Source organism: Meles meles, chromosome 8 (genome assembly GCF_922984935.1).
Source record: "Meles meles chromosome 8, mMelMel3.1 paternal haplotype, whole genome shotgun sequence".
Taxonomy (NCBI): domain Eukaryota; kingdom Metazoa; phylum Chordata; class Mammalia; order Carnivora; family Mustelidae; genus Meles; species Meles meles.
Window position 1 is genome coordinate 62,546,384 of NC_060073.1, and position 19,204 is coordinate 62,565,587.

The window sequence follows — 19,204 nt, forward strand, 5'->3', positions numbered from 1 at the left end:
GCAACGGGAAGAGAGAGTATCCACCTGAAAGGGGGGTGGGGACAAGGGACAGAAAGCAGGTGGCAGGCTGGTAAGCAGAGTGGTCAGCGCCCAAAGAGTAAATGCTTGCTAAGTGTTAGTGGTAGTGTTTGGAAAAGCAGGCATTATACCAAATGAGCAAGATTATTACCGAGAGTAATCGACATACTGTGTGGAAAGTTTCAGAGAATGAGCACAGAATGAGCGCAGAACACAGAATGAGCGCCGAGGACACAAGACCACGGCTACGGTGAGGAGCAGCACCTAGCACAAGCGTGCCTTCCTGAACAGCAGCTGGACAGGGATGGGGCCAGACGCCAGGAAGAACTGGAGACCCCAGCCTGGTTGGTCAGGGGGTGCGGGGGAGGCTGGTCCCAGCTCCCTTGGTAATTGGCGGTGTGGCTGCACGGTGCCCCACCCTCCTCCCTGGGCTGCAGCTTGAGTCACTGGCAGACACCTCCTCCAGGCAGGCCCTAGGCTGGGGGCTGCTGCCGCTGTGGTAGAGGTGTCAGACAAGGCCACAGATGGGGGCATGGCGGTGTCGGGATGGGGAACAGCCTGGGAAGGTGGGAGCTGTGGTCAAAGCCCCTCGCAGCAGTGGCCTCAGAGCCAATTCTGGAGTAGAGGGTTGGGCGGGAGCGGGGCATCTCAGGGAAAGGACCTCCTGTTTACTGGAAAGCCCCAAGCACACTTCGACCTTCTTACCTTCTGGGCCCCTGGACTTGGCTCCTGTTTCTGGGAAATAGAAGCCTTGGGAGGACTGGGGAGGAAGGGGGAAGGTCCCCAAGTGGACACCCAGATCTGCTCACAGTACTCTGCCTGCCCCAAATGGCTCCCTCTCTGCACCATCCCCGGCCCTCTGCTCTGCAGCCAGCCCTACTCATGACCTGGGGAACCAGAGAGGCTCAAAATAAAGCTAACAATTAAAACATCAAACTGTCAGAGGTAAAGCAAGACGATATTGGCATGAGACCAGAGAGATAAGTGGAAGTAAATAAAAAGTTCAGAAAGATCTTTTCTTTTCTTTTTTTTTTTTTTAAAGTAGGCTCTATGCCCAGTGTGGGACCCAGCGCAGGCCCTGAACTCATGACCCTGAGATCAAGACCTGAGCTGAGATCAAGAGTCAGATGCTTTACTGACTGAGCCACGCAGGCGCCCCCAGATCTAAATACATTTAAAAAATTAGTCTAATATAAAAGTGTCATCTCCAATTAGAAGGAAGGAATGGATTACTGAACAGAGAGGACCTGCGAAGCCATCTAAAAAAGAACAAAGATCACACTATATCCCTAAATAACTTCCAGAAAGATAAAATAGGTAAATGTTAAAAAAAAAAAAAAAGGTAGAAACCTATAGTTACCAAGTGATACCAGCAGAGACATTTTTTCTGGAAAGACTTTTCTAACTCTGGCACAAAACCCAGGAGACATCAAACAGATGATATATTCACACACTGAAGAATAAAGTTCTTATGGCAATAATACAAGCCCAGTGAAAAGATGAATCAGGAAGAATTATTTGCAGTTCATTGGCCAAGGGGCTAATTTTCTGGATCTATAGACCAGTCCTACAAATCAATAAGCAAGAAGCAAATCCCATTGCTAAAAGGACAGGAAAGAGGAAGAGCCAGTTCATGGAAAAGGAAAGGTAAGTGACTCCAAATGCACGTTCAAGTGAGCGGCATCTTCACCCATTGGGTTGGCCAAAGCCAAGAAAGAAATTGGTGAACGCTTTATGGCGAGGGTGTTTTCTAAGCCCCGACTGTGGGGCGTGGATCCGTGGCACAGGGCAATGAGGCTCCGTCGCAAGAACTCTCTGCCCAGCTCACTGCTGCACTGTGCTGGTGAGGAAAGGAGGGTGTGGGAAACCAGGGAGTTGCTGGTGAGCAGGCGCGAGGGGTGGACACCGATGGCAACGCTCTCAGTGCAGGAAGGGCAAGGAGCTCTGGTTTGGCCAAGGTGCAGAAGAGAGGGAGCAGGCTGCTTAGGGGAAAGGAGGAGGAAACAGGAAATACACATGTATATTTGCACATGGTTAAAGTATCTCTGGGGAAATAGGGAGATCTGCACTGCATACTTTTTAGCTCCTTTTTAATTTTGAACTGTCTCAATGTATTAGGTGGTTCAAACATTAGTTAAAACAAAAAAGGAGAGGATTCTTTAGAATTTTAGACTCAAGTGACAGAATCTTCGAAGCAGAACAGGAGAATTTCTGACCCCTGCTTGAATACTCCCAGCCCCCCAGGGACCCCTCCCTCCCGGTGCAGCAGGTTTAGCTGCGGATCATTTCTGCCTAGAAAGACCTTGCTCACGCTGAGATCTCATGGGAGGGGAGAGGAAGGCGGGACTGGCATCCCTGGAGCTAGTCATTGTGCTCCTGAAGGATCTGATCCTTCCAGCCCCAGGGGACGACTCCCTGTACTGATCTGCTCCCCAGGGCTGGTTCCGGGCCTCTCCACCAGGATCAAGCAGGTGTGACCTGGCCTGCTGAGAAGCAGACTTGAGCTGGAGGAGGTGACCCCAGTGGGTGCCCCCCCCCCCGGGGGCATGCCAGCTGGAGCAGTTCTTTCAAGTGTCAGCTGCCCAGCCGGAAGAAGAAAGTGCCCTGTGAGGGGACTTCAGAAGCCCAGAGGAGACCTCAGGAGAGAGTGACAGGTGGGAGGAAGCGGGGAGGGCTGCCGGCCAGTCTTCAGGCCTCTCAGAGTTTAGTCGCCAGGTCTGACTCCCCAGCGCCTGACCTCTGAGGCCCTCTGGATGGCCACTGGCACCTTCCCCTCTGCCCAGTCCAGCTTCTGGCTCTGTCCTCTTGTTCTTGCTCCATGTCGCCCTCTAGCAGGAAGTGAGCCCCACCCCTGGTCACTCTGCACCCCTCTCATGGACTCACGGTTACCTCTGTACATTTCTGCCCGTCCTAAATGGCATGCTCACTCTGAGCCAGGCTCTGAGCAAAAAGAAATGTCCAGCCTCCCTCCAAGGCCCATGTGCTTTGGGGAAGGAGAGGCTCTCTTGCTCGGCTTTGACCACACCCCATGCCCACTGAGGACCCAGGAAGGGCAGACCTTAGCCACATACCTTCAGCACCAGGCATGCAATGAATGGCCCGAGTGCTGAGGCTCGGAATGTATGTATGGGCCCAGTCCTCAGTGGGGCTTGGGGGCCACAAAGATGGGCAAATTCGATCTGGCCTACATGGGGCTCCCAGACAGGGGAGGGTTGGGGTAGGGAAGCCAGGTGGAAGTGGACAGCACAGATGCTCAGGACTGTGGCAGGGGGGCCTGCCAGTGCTGGGGGATCTTAAGCAGCCTGTAGGTGGGGGAGGCAAACCAAGGAAGGAGTCCAAAGGAAAGAGAAAGGGAGGCAAGGGCAGAAAGGTAAGTCGAGAAGAGGCCATCGTGCTGGGAGGGCCTGGACTGTCTCCTGCAGCACAAGCTGAGGTGACCGTCCCACACAGCAGCTGGGAGGCGTGAGCGGGGCCCAGGTCCTGTAGGGCCTTAGTGCTAGTTGGGGCAGTGGGATCACGAAGGGAGCAAGAGGAGTGGTGGGAAGGGCTCTGGGGGGGGGGGTCCCATCACCAGGCTGAGTTTTACACTGGGGGCTCAGTGAAGAATGAGGGGGCAAGGGCTGTGACCTGTGCTGGCCAGTCCACAGCTACTGAGCTAGGATTTTATTAAGTGGGAGACCCTGGGCAAGTTTCTTAACCTCGTTGTACCTCAGTTTTCCCAACTGCAAGATAGGATGATAACATTACCTATATCATAGGGCTACTGGGAGGATTAAATGAGTTAACAGAGGCCAGCCTGTGGGAACTCTGGTAGCCACGAGAACAAGCGTCAAGTCCGAGGAGCAAGGATGGCGCATCCAAGCTCTTCCTCTTCTGCGGCAGCTGTTAGCCCCGTCTCCCTTCCCCCAGCCCCCCAACAGAGGCAGCCCTTACCTTGTGCAGCCAATGGAGGTTCATCTGTTGCCCCACAGCAATGTGACATAGTGCCAGGACCTGAAGAGGGGACCCCCGGGGGGACAATCAGGGCCCATGTGTGACCTGAAGGTTTCTGTGAGTTCCCAGACACCCTGCCACCTGCTGCCACTCTGAGCCTGGCTCAGAACCATCTACCAACCCTCCCTGTGGGCTATGGGAGTGCCCAGCTTAGCCCAAGCCTGGCACCTCCCAGATTATTCTAGGCCTCTTGGCTCCTCCTCCTCTATAATTTCTCCCTTGAGTGTTCACTGGGCCCTGCTGCCCTTGGGCTGCCCAGTGAATGTTTTGGGAGTTCAAGGCCCCAGGATTCTGAAGCAGACTTGAGCCTAGTCCCCCAAGAACTTCTAGTTCGGCCTGGGGACTGACCTGAGTCTGAGGGAGTAGAGAATTGGGAGCAGGAACCAAAGCAGAAGCTTCTGGAAGAGACAGTCTGCAGTGGGCCCTACCAGCAAGATGGCTCTCACTGGGTCAGGAGGAAAATATTCCAGGATGGGGCAAAAGCCAGATGACCTCCCACCTTGAGACCAAGCCCCAGCGGTGCAGGAGACTACAAGGTCCTGGGAAAAGCCAGCTCCCCCCTTCGACCAGGATGGCTCACCCTCCCCCTGGGAGCAGGCCCGCCTGCCTTCTGGGCAGCCGCACGTACCAGGAGGCCCGCAATGTAGGTGAAAGCGGCAGCGGTGGTCACAAGGATGGGCACCGACCAGTCGCTCCAGTAGCCCATGCGATTGTATAGGTACCTGCCGGGACGGGGAGGGGTCAGACTTGCACCAGGGAGCCAGGTGGTTCCCGGGGGGCCAGCAGGCCATCCACTCTTGTGGCCAGGGTCAGCGACCAGGCTGGGACTGCTCTGTGACACTGTCACCGTTTCCGTGCTCATCGGTCAGGCCAGTGGACACCCGGGCAGGCCCAGAGGCATAAAGGAGAAAACAACAATTCACCATCATTCTACTGCCCAGAAGGAACCATCACCAAGACTCCGTAGACTTCTCTTTCATGGGTTTCCCCTGATTTTATATATTTGTAAAACAGCAAAGCCAGGACCCTGTCATGCCCAGCACGTGTGCTCAGCTTGGGTTTTGGAGGGAGGTGCGAGGGTTCCAGTCCCCTCTCTGCCTCTCACTGCAGGACTCTGCAGGGTTCCTTGGGGACAGGCTTCCCCAAGGTGAGGATGCCACTGACTGTGACACTGATCTCCATTTCAGTGCTAACATATTAAAATTGGGGGTCCTAGGATTGCTCAGATATCATCGTCCCTGACTTCTTGGAGCCTTCGTTTCTTCGCCTATAGGATGGAGAGAACAAAGTGCCCTTCACCAGCATGAAGTGAGGCAAGGCACGTGGTAAGTACTCAATCAATTCTCTTCTCATTATTCACCCAAGAATTTACTGATGTCAGTAAAAACCCCGAGGAAGCGTGACTTTCGAACAGCCATGTGGTCTGCTGAATTAATGTACCATATGTAGCCAACTTTCTACTAATGAAAACAGTTTCCAATGATTCACTCTTATAAATGAACATACACACATTTTTTTTTGCACACAGCTTTCTGTATTATTATTTTCTTATGATAGGCTCCTGCAAATAGAATTATAGGGCCAAATGGACTGCCCTTTTTAAAGCTGCTTAGTTTCTCTCCAGAAAGACTGAACCACCCACATCCTCCCTGGAGCATGGGACACTGAGGCTCAGAGAAGGCACGATTCACTGAGGGTAATCAGAGAATGTGAGCCGGCACCAGGCAGTCTCTGGCTTGCTGCCATCTTGGGCCTGGGAGGGGACACCAGGAGGACACGCTGGGGGCACCTGCCTTCCCCGGCAACCCCCCTGCCCCGCCCTCATCTTCAGATTCCGGAGGAAGACCTACTGCTTACACCACTGAGTGTACTCTTCTCACCATACAGCTGGAGAAACCGAGGCCCAAAGACGGGCAGGAACTGCTCCTTGGGAAGGACTCCTGAAAGAGGTTTTGGTGGCACTTGTCTCTCACTTTTGGCAGGGAGCCCTCCTGGAGAGCAACAGCCCACAGGGTCGCTCCCCGGCTCTCGCATCCCACCCTGACCATCTGCTTCTCGCTCACATCCTCTCACTGTGTGAACGATCCCCAGATACTGTCGAGACCCAGAGGGCCAGGCCAGGGTCTCCTGGATCCCAGCACTGACTCCAAGAAACCACAGTGACAGGTGAGGGAGCTGTGGGTCTCCAGGCCTTCCCTAAGTCCCAGGCAGGGCTTCCCCCTACAGTCTCCCCCTACACCCATCCTCTGCTTGAACTGCCCAGTAATAGGGCACTCACTCCCTGGCAGAGTGAGGAACTTCTGTGGACAGTGTGACGCAAGCCCCTGTCCCAGATCTGCCCACATCTTGCTGTGTGACTCTGGAAAGTTTACTTAACCTCTCCAAGCTTCAGTCCCCTCAGATGGTCCCCAAACTGTTTTGGCACTAACTGGCTTTGAAGCCGTGGGCGAGTGCTGCCCCCTCGGGGCCTCAGTTTCCCCATCTGTACATGATGGGGGTGGACCCAATGATCTCCCAGGCAGCAACCCTCCAGTTCAGGAGAACTGTCCAGGGTCTGCCATGGAGGGCCAGCAGGCAATGTTTGCAACCACACACTACACAGCCTATGCTCTGGATACCTGGGAGGATGAATAATTGATCGATGGCATTTAATAAAGGCCAGAGGCCACCTCTGGGACCGAGGCTTATCTTTCCAGGCTGCAGGGGGACAGCAGCACGTCCTTTATTGTACTCATTAATGATAGGGCCACAGCCTCATGCCGTGCAGAGGAGAGTCGATCCCCAGACTCCATTAATGGCTCATTAATAGGATCAGCCCAGAATCCTAGCACACCACAGCCCATCAGAAGCTCAGAGCCCTAGAAATCCCACATTCTAACCTCATGGCCGCCTTCCATCTGGAGCTCTGGCCTCCCAGGAAGTGGACCTGAGGGTGACGTGAGCTCTGAGCCCTCCCATGGACACGGTCTCGTTCCATCCTCAGAAAGACCTGATGAGGGGGGAGTTATCCCATCTTACGGAAGAGGAAACAGCTTAAGAGGGGCTCGGCTGAGTGTGCTCACGGTCACAATGAACTGAGCTTGAGCTGAACTTTCAGTAGGAAGGTAAAGATAGGGGATGGTGAGCAAGGAGGCCTGGCTTCCAAGCCCCATCTCTGCTCCCAGTACCTGCGTGACTTGGGGCCTTGGTTTCCACACCTGTCTGTGGGGGAGTCCCCTGCTAGAACCCAGGGAACCTGCTCCCCTTCTCGTGCCTTCCACTGTCTGACAAAGGCAGGCCATGGAGGGGGTGAGGAAGAAGCAGGTGCCCTTCTGAATTCAGGTACGAGCCTCAGAAGGCCCTGCCCTTGGACCTAAGGCTCATGCCCATAAAGGATGCTGAGCTATCCTGGAACCATAACATCTGCCAGCCCAGCCCAAGGTCCTGCACAGGGATTTCAGATGCCTGGGATCTGGGATCATCTCCGCTGCTGAGGCCCTGGTCTTTTTCTGGGCCTTGGCGTTCTTATCTACAATGAGGTCCAGAGGCCTCAGAACCCGGCTGAGCCCTGCCCTAGTCTTCTGTTCTTGTTTCCCATGAGAGCACACCAGGAAGGAAGCCATGTTCTCCCCAGCCGGTCTCCACTCCTGGAGACCCTTGTGCCTTCCAGAGGACTCTGTCCCCAAAAGCCACACAGAGAGCTCTGAGGGCCAGCCTGGGAGACAGGTTCAAACCAAAGCCCCCCAGTTCTAGCCCAGGGCCCTGGCACTGTGCCCCCGTCCTCCCTGCCCCCACTCACCAGTTGAATTCGTCGTAGTCATTGTGGGCCTCCCACCAGAAGTACAGCCAGGTGAGTGTGAGGCCGAAGGTGAAGGTGAGGAGCAGGAACCAGAGGCGTTCCCACTGGAAGAGAGAGCAAGGAGAGGGGTCAAATGAGGTCAGGGGCTGGCCCCTTGGGCCACCTGCCACCTAGAATGTTCCTCCCGCCTCCCCCTTTATGGCTACACTTGCCAGGCAGAGATTACTAGCCTCTTCATCCTCGGGGACCCGAGGCTCAGAGCGGGAAGCGACCTGCCCAATACCACAGTGCCCAAAGCCACAAAATGGTAAGAAGCCAGGATCGGATTCAGGGGTCTGCCCCGGGGATCTTCTCTGCCCCTTTGGCTGAGGCTTTTCCAGGGAGCATACCTGCCCATTCTGCCCATTTCCAGGAGCAGTATGCCCATTCTGGCGATGGCCCCCAGGAGTAAAGGCCATGTCTGCCCTAAGCCTTCGCACTGGCGTGGTCCTCTGCAGTCTGTGAGGTCACATCCCTCACCTTTCCTTCCCACATACACCTGCAATGCAGGTGTTCCTTCCCACTTCTCTTCCATGCTCCCCATAGACGTACAGAGGCCCAGAGAAGTGAAGTGACTTGTCCTAGTCACACAGCAAGCCAGCAGAGGCATAAAGACCAGCACCCCAGTCTCTGGACTTGAAGCACAGGGTTCTGCTCCCCCATACCAGGTGCCGGCCCCTCGGACCTGGGCCATGTAGGCCCCCGTCTCCTGCAGGGATGGGGGTAAGGCCCTCACATTGCTGCTTCCTGAGAGGTCTGTAGGCACTTCCAGCTGGGCCCTCAGGTTTACCCCGCTTTCGTCTGTCCCCTTATCTCAGAAGCACAACCAGCTGGGAACATCCTGCTCTCCGGGAAACTGCTGAGGTCATCAGAACAATCCAGCAGCGGGTGACAGGAAGTCAGTGCAGAAGAGAAAGAACCAAGACCACCCCCACCTTGAGACCCCAAGACCACCGGCTGCAGTGCTCCGGTGGCCGAGGCATCTCTCGCCTGTCCACCACCCAGAACCCCTGCGGGCTCCCGCGGCTCCTCTAGGCTTTTTTGACCCTTCTAGCCCAGAGGCATGGCTGTAGCCATGGTATAACTTCTTGATGGCTCCTCACTGCTTAGCCAAGCAGGGAGGCCCCTCTGGGGCTGTTCCACCTACCTCCCTAGCTGCATCCCCTTCGTCTACCAGTTCTCTCACCCTGGCTTACTTGCCTGACATTCCCATTCACCTTTGAAGTCAGCTCACATGTCAGCTCCTCTGTGAAGCCTTCCTGGATTCCACCTCCACCACCACGCTGCTCCCTTCCGCGGCATCAGAGCCCCTGTCTTTAAACTCATGCCCTGTGCACATCAATCTGCTCCCGGGACCAGGTCTCCCGATCAACCGCGGGGTCTGCAAGGATACATGCCCTTATAATTTATGACTGCGGGCAGGAACATGTATAAGAGGAGGGAAAGATTGTTCACTGCCTAGGACGCCTCCATCCTGTGCCACCAAGAGACACCACCGTGGAGTGGCTGTGTGTACAGTGCCTGGAGCCAGACTCCTTGTCTCCCAAGCTGTATCAGTGCAGGCATAACCCCTCTGTGCCTCAGTTTATTCATGTGTGTGGCGAGGACAGTAAGAGTACATACACCATAGTGTTGATACGAGGATTAAATGAGATAATAGAAGCCAAGTGCTCAGAACCAGGCCCACAAGCCGTCAGTGCTCCAGCAGTGTCTTCAAGAACGTTCTGCCTCCCCAGCATGCAGGAAAGGCCTGTGAACCCGGAGGCGCTGTGACGCTCCACTCCTAGCACCCACTCCATGCCTCGCCCTGGGCATGAGGGTCTGAGTTTGGGTGACAGTGAAAGCAGCCTCCTCCACTCACTGTCACATGCAGCGTTCAGGCTGCCTTGCTTCGCCCCACTTTGTACATAAACAGAGCCGTGGAGGTCATAGCTCCCTGAAAGTGGGGAGGTGGTGGCTTCTCTGACGGGTGACCACTTGTGTCTGTCCCGCCCAGACAGAGAGCAGCATGAGCCCTGGCTCCAGGCCCACGAGGCTCAGCCTTGCTCAGGAATGGAGAAACCCCAGATGGGAGCAGGGCAAGCCGTGGGTCTTCCTGGAGCACTGGAACCCTGACAGCCACCCATGAACGGCCGGCACGGTTCCAGGGAACACAGAAGGGCCAGGCTTCAGCCATGGGGGCTGAGGGCTATGGAGTGCCCCGTTGGAGCCAGCACCCCAGCTTGGCAGGCCTAGCATCCCCTGGGCCTTGACCTTCTCAGAGTTCTTCTTGCTGCCTCCAGTCCTCATTTGCTCACAAATATGAATTCATTCGCCGCCCCCCCCCCCCCATTTCCTGCAGAGTGCAGCTGGCTGGTCCCAGGCCAGCTTAAACATCAGTCTTCCAAGACCAAACTACCGCTGGTCATGCCCCAGCTCAAGAGTCTCCCTGGCTTCAGCTGTCCTCTGTGCCCGCAACTGGGCCTTAGAGGCCACGCACCGAATCACCCCCAGTTCCTCACACAGGCTCTCACAGGCTTCATCCATGCTTCTGCACAAGCCATACCCTCCATTTAGAAGGCAAGCCCTCTCTGGTTCATGGGGCAACCCTCCTCCTCCCTGTAGCCTTCCTTGTCCCAGCAGGGAGAACCTCCTCTCCACAGAGTTTCCAGAACCCTGGCCCCCATGTCTGTTCGGGCAGAGACCCCGCAGCTCTGAAACTGCCTCTGTGGGTCTTCTCTGCTCCACTGTAAGCACCTTCGAGATCTGGGTGGTCTTCACATTCCCAGGGTGGGGTGGGAGCATAAGAAAGATTTGATAAGGAAACGATAGCTGAGAAAGACCCTTTCTCCCACTCCAGCATGAGGACACCCACCCAGAAGAGGTTTCACTGGGGGCTAACCACCCACTCCCCACAGAGGGGCCCGTGGGCTTCCGTGCGGCCCCAGCTGCCAGCAGTGGGGGGGCCCATCTGTCCACAGAGATCGTCCACCTCAGCAGGGGCAAGGATGCTGCACCTGTGGTCCGTAGACAAGGTTCTGAGGGGGCTCTGGGTGAGGGGTGAGCCTCAGCTGATGATGGGTCCTATCCCAGGCAAGCAACCTGAATTCAGGGACTGTGGCAGGTTAGAGAACCCACTCCAGGGGCTGGGAAGGGGGCCTAGGGTGAGGTTTGATGAGGACCCGGGAAAATTCCGACAGGTGGCCAGGGAGACCACGGGTTGGGGGGCCCACAGCAGACAGGAGCCCTCTGCACTGAGGACCACTGTCCCCACTTGGCCAGATCCTGCCAGTGGGGCGGGGAGGACACAGCAAGACTGAAGCACTACCCTGCCCCGGGCCTGGACAGTGTTCCGGATGAGAAAACTTGAGATGGCAGGTGGGTGAGACACCCAGGGCACGGTGGAGATGGGGGCCAGGCCTAAGCAACAAGGAGCTAGGAACCCCATTACTAGAACCAGACATGAGCTGGGGTTGGGGGCCACCTAGAGATGAAAATCTTGGGAGCTGGAAGGTGGGGGCTCCAAGGCCACAAGGAGCCTGTAGATGGGGATGGAGAGGCCCAACCCCAGTGGGGAGGCGGCAGGTCACTGTAAGAACAATCAGAGGAAAAATCTGGATGGTAGGGACTGGAAGAAAGGGGAAGGGAAGGCCAGGAACTGGTGGAGGAAGAGGCGGGCAGCAGCTCCACCAACAAAGGGGCTCCGGACAGTAGCACAGGTCCCTTGTCGGGGCTACGACAGGAGAGAGGCCTGGGCCTCCTCCCAGGAGGTGTGTGCTCTGGGGTCATGGCCAGTTGCAAGGGATGGTGGATCCACTGGCCCTCCCTCACCTCTCCCAGTCTGCACGGGGCCTAGGGGTCTCTATCTGTGGGTTTTTATCCCCATCCAAGAGCAAATGAAGATCCCAAGCCTCGGAGAAGGGCCGGCACATACAGCTGAGCGAGCAGTGGACCCCATCACTAAGAAGGGGCACTCACGTCATGCTTACCATCAGTGTGTATTTTTATCATGGCCCTTTCCCAGCAGACACTGGACATGGCCCTGGAGGAAGGCAGCCTTTTGCTAATTTCACCAAGGCTCAAATATGCATGAGAGAGGGGAGTCAGAGTTTGAGCGACATACCCAAGGTCATCTAGTAGGGGAAGCTGGAGGTGGGATTGAACCCAGGTGTCCTGATGGAGGCAGTCCTCTGCAGGTCGCCTTTGAGAGCCAGCCCTGCACAGCTCTCCCCCAAACCCACCCTTGCCAGCTGGGACCCGGTATAGTTGCCCAGTGTGGGTCACTGCGATTCCTCGCTCCTCTCTCCCTGGGCTCCACACTGGGCCAAATCTCCTTCTCCTTCAGGGAGCGCCCCCATCCCGCCCTTGAAGACCGTTTCCTGAGCAATTTTGCACAGACTCTAGGTACCCAGCAACTTGGCCTTCAATCCTATTCTGAAATTTGAAGATGGAAAGAGCCTGGGCTCCGGAGGCAGATGGACCAATCTCTGCCTCTTGGGCAAGTGAACCCCTCTGGGCCTCAGTTTCCTCATCTGCAAAATGGGAAAATAACCCCCTACCTTGCAGGGCTAATATTGAGTGAGACGGTATAAGTCAGTGGCACAGGGGAGGTACATAAAAGGGCACCATTCCCTGGGCTGTGGACTCCTTTAGGGCAGGGATGGCTGAACTAGGTCTGTGTGACCTGGGCCCACAGAGCACAGGTGGCATTGGGACCTGGTGTGAAGAACAGAAGAAGGTGCCAGCATGACTGACCCAGAGAGGCTTCAGGCCAGTAGCGGACAAGGTCATCACCAACCCAGACGTAGCCTCAGGCTGAGGCCGCGGGCCTCCAGTAACCAAGGGAAGGAGGTCCTGTGATACGCAGCTGCCTTCCTTCAGAACCTTCTAGCCGCCGGAGCAGAACAAAGGTCAGGTAGTCCCTGAACTGACTGGGCACAAGGGGAAGCGGAGAGCAGCTGGGGAAGGGGCCAGGCCCTGGCTGTGAGCTCACTAGGCCGCTCCATCCCTGAGCCGGCAGCAGTGGGAGAAAGAACCGCAGAGGCCCCAGCCCCAGAGGTCAGGGCATCCAGCCCTGTGCCCCCGCCTCATCTCCTCCCATGCTTGTCCCCTGCTCCCCCCCCAAGAAGGCCAGTCCCTCCATCCCGCACCAAGCCACAGTGTGCCAATTTCCCAGAGGCCACTTCTCCTCGCTGTCTCCTGCTGATGGTCATGTCTTCTCCTCACCCCTCTCCGTGTCTGTCCCGCCCACCCCAGAGCCTTCTGCCTTCAGAGAGAAACGTGCAGTGCAGAGAAAGAGCTTGTAAGCAGCAGGGGCTCACGCAGCCACAAAGCCTGGGTTGCAGCCACTTCCCCTGCACAGGAAGTGTGGGCCCAGGCCCTGCAGCTTGCTGCTCACCTCAGGCCCCTGCTGGCCCCACGCTGCAGCCCCGAGCCAGGATGCACCCCCTCAACCACCCTCCCACTCCCCACCACCCAGGGTCCAGAAGCCAGCCTTGGCTTGGCCACAGACTTCAGTGTCACAGGATGACAGAGCCGCCCTGGGTGCTGGCCTCTTGTTCCCCAGCTGTCACCACCCCGCCCCCCTTTCCCTGGGTAGAGACTGCCTCTGAGCCTCCAGGAGAGGCGCCCACCCTGCGTCTGTTCCTGCAGCTCCAAGGGTGGGCGCTCTCCCTCTAAACTGAACATTCTTCCTTCAGAGACAGCAGCCGGATAGGGACATGCTGCCTCTGGGAGCCCAGCAACACTGGCTTCGGACCCCAGACTGGCCTCCAGGAGAAGACGTATGTTTATTGTCTTGAGCACCAGCTGCCTGCACCGTAAAATGAGGACAGCAGGTTGGCAAGGCGGAACAGACCCGCAAGGACCTGCATGTCCCTCTGTCCCTCCCTGAGGTGCCGCTGACCTCTGCCCCCTCCGCGACCTCCCTGAAGCTGGCTCTCTGATACCACACAGAACAAGTCCAGCCAAAGGGCAAGAAATATTGGGGTCAGATGACCAGGGGGTAGGGGGAATGCAAGCAATAGCCACTGGACTGTACTTCTCAGCCCTCCTCCCCACAAGCTGTGGGGCTGCATGCCGCGCGCTTAGGACCAAGCCTCAGCTTCCTCCTCTGTTCACGGGGATGACATCACCTCCACGTCATGGGAGGGCTGCCAGGCCGGCATGTGATTACAGATGTAAGCTGTAAGTTGCCAAATCCTCGGTCGTTCCTTTAATTATCATTTCACATCTGACAGCCCTTTAATTATGTGAAGACAGTGATCAAGTCTACCCCCCACCCCCCACCGCCCCCTGCTCTATACCAGATTTTTTCTGGCTGCTGAGGACAGCCAGTAGCTCACCTGCCCCCAGCCCAGGGTGGGTGCCAGGGTCGACGGGGTGCACGGATACCCCGTGCCCACTCCCAGCCCCACAGAGCCAGCTGCAGGAGGACAGAGCCCTGCATGAGCTCTTCATAGGGTGGGGGCAGGGTGCTCCTGAGAGCCCGTGCCGCCGCCTGCTCCATTTCCTTTCATCCTCTCTTCTCTCAGCTCTGCAAAGCAGATGCTAGAGCTAGAGGAAAGCAGTGCTTGGGGAGGGGAAATGACTTGCCCAAGGCCACAAAGGGCAACCCTAAATGTGAAGCCAGAATTCACATCCAGGTCTGAGTGCCTTCAGCATCTCCAACTATCCCAGAGCAATGGTAAGTAGGACAGGTAATTATCCTTGTCTGACCACGGAGGAAGTTGGCTCAGAGGGGCAAGGCCTGGCCCAAGTTCACCAAATGAGTCATAGGCAATGCCAGGCCAGGAACCCTGGAATTTCAGTTAGAAAAGAGTTCAGAGACCATCTCGCCTCATCCTCTACAGAAATGGAGAAACTGAGACCTGAAGAAGGGGAATAGCCTGGAAGCAAAGACACAAGATCAAGACATGGTAAATCAGTATGGAAAGGATGGCACAATAACAGATGGTGTTGGGACATCTGGAGATCCATTTGGTAAAAAAAATTAGACCCCTACCTCACACTCCATACCAAACCAAATCCCAGCATCTCCCCCTCTGTGGCCTTGCCACCACTCTCTTCTAGTCACCCTAGACATGCGTGCTGAGTCCTGCCCAGTGGGAGGTGAATGAGGCCTGGAATCCCGTTGGAGCAACCCCCACAGGTGACTGAGCAGACAGCAGGCAGCTCCAGTCCTAGGAACCAGTGTGGCAAATAGAGCTCCTCAGGAGAACACATCCAATTGCAGGAGGGGGGACAGTCTGGAGGGCTTCCTGGAGGAGGAGATGCCTGCAATAAAGTTGGAAGGAAAGGGCTTGCTGAGATGACCGGTCAGGGGGCCTGGATTGGGACAGAGGGAGGGAGTAGAAGTATGATGGCGCAGAGCTCAGCAGCTTTTATTTGGGAGAACTGGCTTCCTTTCCTATGGGTATATAAAAGCTTTCTCTATGTCAGAGTATTTGCTTGCATCTGTACTGTATATTTTCTCTTATTTGATCATTTTACTTTATTGTGTTTTTTTAAAAAGACTTTATTTATTTATTTGACACACAGAGACAGCAAGAGAGGGAACACAAGCAGGGAGAGTGGGAGAGGGAGAAGCAGGCTTCCCGCTGAGCAGGGAGCCCAATGTGGGGCTTGATCCCAGGACCCTGGGATCCTCACCTGAATCGAAGGTAGACACCTAACGACTGAGCCATCCAGGCGCCCTGACTTTATTATGACTTTTGTATAAAAATTTAAATTTTGGGGGTGCCTGGGTGGCTCAGTCAGTTAAGTGTCTAACTTCAGCTCAAGTCATGATCTCAGGGTCCGGGAATTGATCCCTGCATGGGGCTCCAGGCTCAGTGGAGTCTGCTTATCCTTCTGCCCCTTCTCCCCGACTTGTGCTCTCTCACACATGCTCTCTCAAATAATTTTAATTTTTATGTAGTCAAATCTACCCCTTTTCCTTTATAGGTTTTGTCTTTGGTACTGTGTTTAAGAAAGGTAGCTCTGGGGTGCCTGGGTGGCTCGGTGGGTTAAGCCTCTGCCTTTGGCTCAGGTCATGACCTCAGGGTCCTGGGATCGAGCCCCACATCAGGCTTTCTGCTCAGCAGGGAGCCTGCTTCCCCCTCTATCTCTGCCTGCTGCTCTGTCTACTTGTGACCTCTCTGTGTCAAATAAATAAATAAAATCTTAAAAAAGAAAGAAAGGTAGCTTAAGTCTATATATCTGACTTATATTTTATACTGGTAATTTCTTGGCTTCGTTGTTTACATTCAAATCTGTAATCTGCCCAGCTCTCTGTCCGCCCCTGTCTACAGCTCCACGTGGATGTACGCATGCACAGAGAGAGGCTGGAAAGCCATTTCTCTCAAGTGTTAAGGTTAGAATTCCTTCTATTTTACATCTTTCCAAGTCGTTTGAATTTTTTCAACAAATGTGTACTTCCTAAATAGAAAAGAGGAGTTTAAAAATAGAAAAAAAAATACAATTTAATCCATCTGGAATGTATTTGGGTGTGAGGTAAGAGGCAGGGATCTAATTTTACTTCCACCAAATGGATGCCTCAGCTGTCCCTGCACGGTCTGTGAAGTCTGGCATCATTTCCGTGCTCATGATGTGCGCGCGCTGCTTCTAGGCTTTCTAGTCTGTCCCAGAGCAGCCCGTTCCCCGTGGGTGGGCGCTGCCTGGCTGAGCTCTGCACCCTGTGGCGCCCCTGGGGTCCCCACTCTGATTTAAGGTCCTCGGCACCACGTGGCCCTGCAGAGCCAGGAGAGAGGTTTGAGGGGTGCCTACCCATGGAGTCTGCTCTCTTGAAGGCTAGGTCTTGGGCATGCCAGCTCCTCCAGTCATCGGCCTGTTTCACCCATGCCACGTGCCAAATGGGGGGACTGATGTACCAGAAAAGCCTGGGAGATGTCAGTTGGGAAGGGTGAGGGGAGCCCCCCTACCCACCTCCCCTACAAGAGGCAGGCCCTGGCAGAATTACTCTGGCCCTGACCCAGGAGATCTGGGGGGAGCGGGTGGCCTGGGGAGGTTTATAGCATTAGCGCCAAAGCAGGGAAAGGGATTAGAGTCCCCACCCACAGCCAGCTCCTGACAGCCTAAGAGGCCGGATTGATTTTTCTGGGCTACCAAGAGCCAGGCAATTTAGGCCTCTGACTGCCCTTGCTTCTGCTGGGGACCGCTGAGAGCGGCTCATTAGGCGGGACGATGGAACCAGGCCCAGCCTGCAGCATCCCGCCTCTCCGCACACGTCCTGTGGGTTACACCAGCCCACGGGGAGACGGGAGTGGGAGCGCTGGGGGACCTTAGGAGGGGTTACCCCAGGCTCTTAGAGGGCCCTGCCAGGGTTGCAGAGTGCTAGGTGCCAGCGCCCCCTGTTGTCCCCCGCCCTGCTTGGGCTCCCTAAGCAGACACTCAAGATGGTCACAGAATGTTAGCCGTTTCCCCTGGAGTGCACAGGGCCACGCCGCCACACTGCCGGGCACCCTGGGCACTGGCCGGGGAGAAGCTGGGTGGAGCGTCGGGGTTCCTGAAGGCCGAGATGGGTGTGGCTTTATTGCTGCAGTAAGGATAACACAAGGTCTTATCCCCACTCTATTTGTTTTATTATTTTATTTTTTAAAAGATTTTATTTATTTGACAGAGATCACAAGTAGGCAGAGACGCAGGCAGAGAAAGGAGGAAGCAGGCTCTCCGCTGAGCAGAGAGCCCGATGCGGGGCTCGATCCCAGGACCCTGGGATCATGACCTGAGCCAAAGGCAGAGGCTTTAACCCACTGAGCCACCCAGGCGCCCCTATTTTATTTTTTTTAAATCCCCATTTTAGGAGTGGGAAAACTGGAGATCAGAAGGCACCCCTCTGACCTGCTGGGCCCCTTTTCGCCAAAGCACCAGAAAAGGGAACAGGGAAGTTTATAGGGTGAACACGTTTTCACCAAGGTTGGTACAGCGGTCTCCCTTGTACAAGATGTGAGGTGCACCGGTTCCCCCTTGAGGCATATGACTCTGCACCTCCATCTAACCCATAAGCAAGCTGAGGCCCAGAGAGGGTCTGGCCTTGCCTAGACTCCCACACTAAGTCGCTGATGTAGGCAGGGCGGAGTTCAGGCCACAGTTCCCTGGCCAGGATGCCCAAGCACTTTCAGCTGACTGCAGTGACACACTGGAGCCTATGGCAAAGGAGGCTTTATCCAGGGAGCCCACCTTGATTCCCGAGTGGGACACACTCTCCTCTGGAGGCCCATTTGGTGGGACTAGGGCAGTGAGGTGGGGACCCAGCCACCTCCGGGGCTTCTGCACACTGCCGGCAGGGTCCAGTCTCTGCTCCCAGGGTGGCCTGGGAGGTCCCGTGGTGAAACCCACACCCTCATCTGCCAACCACAGCCAGGAGCACCAGAAGGCAGTACGCCCCTGTCTACAAGTGTATGCTCACCCCCTCCCAGACCACCCAATCCCCAAGAGCTCATCGGAGGCCTTGTCCCTCTGGGTGCAGTCAGCAGGACGGCAGGCCTGGTCCCTAACTGGCTTCCTCACTACTCTTGAGCTCCCCAGCTCAGTCATCCTACCGGCTCTGCCCCAAGACCTGGGTCCTGCTCCCACAACACTGAGTCCCTTAGGAGACACAGAAAGTCACAGTCCATGGGGGCAGCCCAGGCTGGAGGTACTATGGGAGCCCAGGGGAGGGGGCCTGGTTCTTTTTATGTTTAAGGGGATAACTCTTAGAGGAGTAGGCATTTGCCACGAGCCTCGCAAGGTAAAGAGAGAAGGGGCATTGCAAGCGACAGGGCAGCCTGAGTACAGGCCCAGTGCTATGAAGAGGTGAGGCCATCCTGGGAGGGGTTGGGTGTGGGGGAGAAATGATGGACTTCCCCCAGCCCGGGTCTTCCTGCCTGGCTGCAGGGGCTCTGGTCATAGGAGCTAGGCCACTGGGGGTGGGGGAACTTTGTTGTTTGTGTCCCACCCCCACTGCGCTCTTCCTGGACTCTCTGGAGACCACTCTCCCCTCCCACTCACCCCCGGACACAGCGTGCTTTCCCATTTCCATCTCTGGTCTCTGGAATGGCCTCACCCGGCTAGACTAGAAATCAGGTGATGGAGGCATCATACAGGACTCCCTCAATCTCTTCCACAGATAGCTTTTTGATTATATCTTCCAAGTGTCTCTAGAATCCCTCCCTTTGCCAGGAGCCTGCATATGCCTCCCCCAGGTGAGGCCTCAGCCCCGCTGTCTGGCTCCCTGCTCCCCCACCTCCCCTCCAGAGTCTCCGCGCACTCTCCACAACAGAACCAGACTGGTCCTCGCCCAGCCTGAGTCTGGCTGTGCTCCCTCTGCCCGGGATGGCAAGCAGGCTCCCCAGCACAGCCTCAGGCTGCCACTGCCTAGCGCCTAGCAACGACCTCCCTCCTCACACAGAGCCACAC

At 55.9% G+C, this 19,204-nt stretch overlaps 1 protein-coding gene across 7 annotated transcripts in view; it reads right to left on the reverse strand.

Annotated features, from left to right (window-relative positions):
- The window catches only part of GDPD5 (glycerophosphodiester phosphodiesterase domain containing 5), an 81,687-nt gene that overhangs the window by 17,873 nt on the left and 44,610 nt on the right, over positions 1 to 19,204 (reverse strand). For all 7 annotated transcript variants that reach the window (XM_046016079.1, XM_046016074.1, XM_046016077.1 and 4 more), the window contains 3 exons: positions 7,790 to 7,893; positions 4,640 to 4,733; positions 3,952 to 4,011 (listed from right to left, as the gene is read on the reverse strand). In XM_046016079.1, the coding sequence (XP_045872035.1) occupies positions 3,952 to 4,011; positions 4,640 to 4,733; positions 7,790 to 7,893 (258 nt within the window). The remainder of the gene's footprint in view (positions 1 to 3,951; positions 4,012 to 4,639; positions 4,734 to 7,789; positions 7,894 to 19,204) is intronic.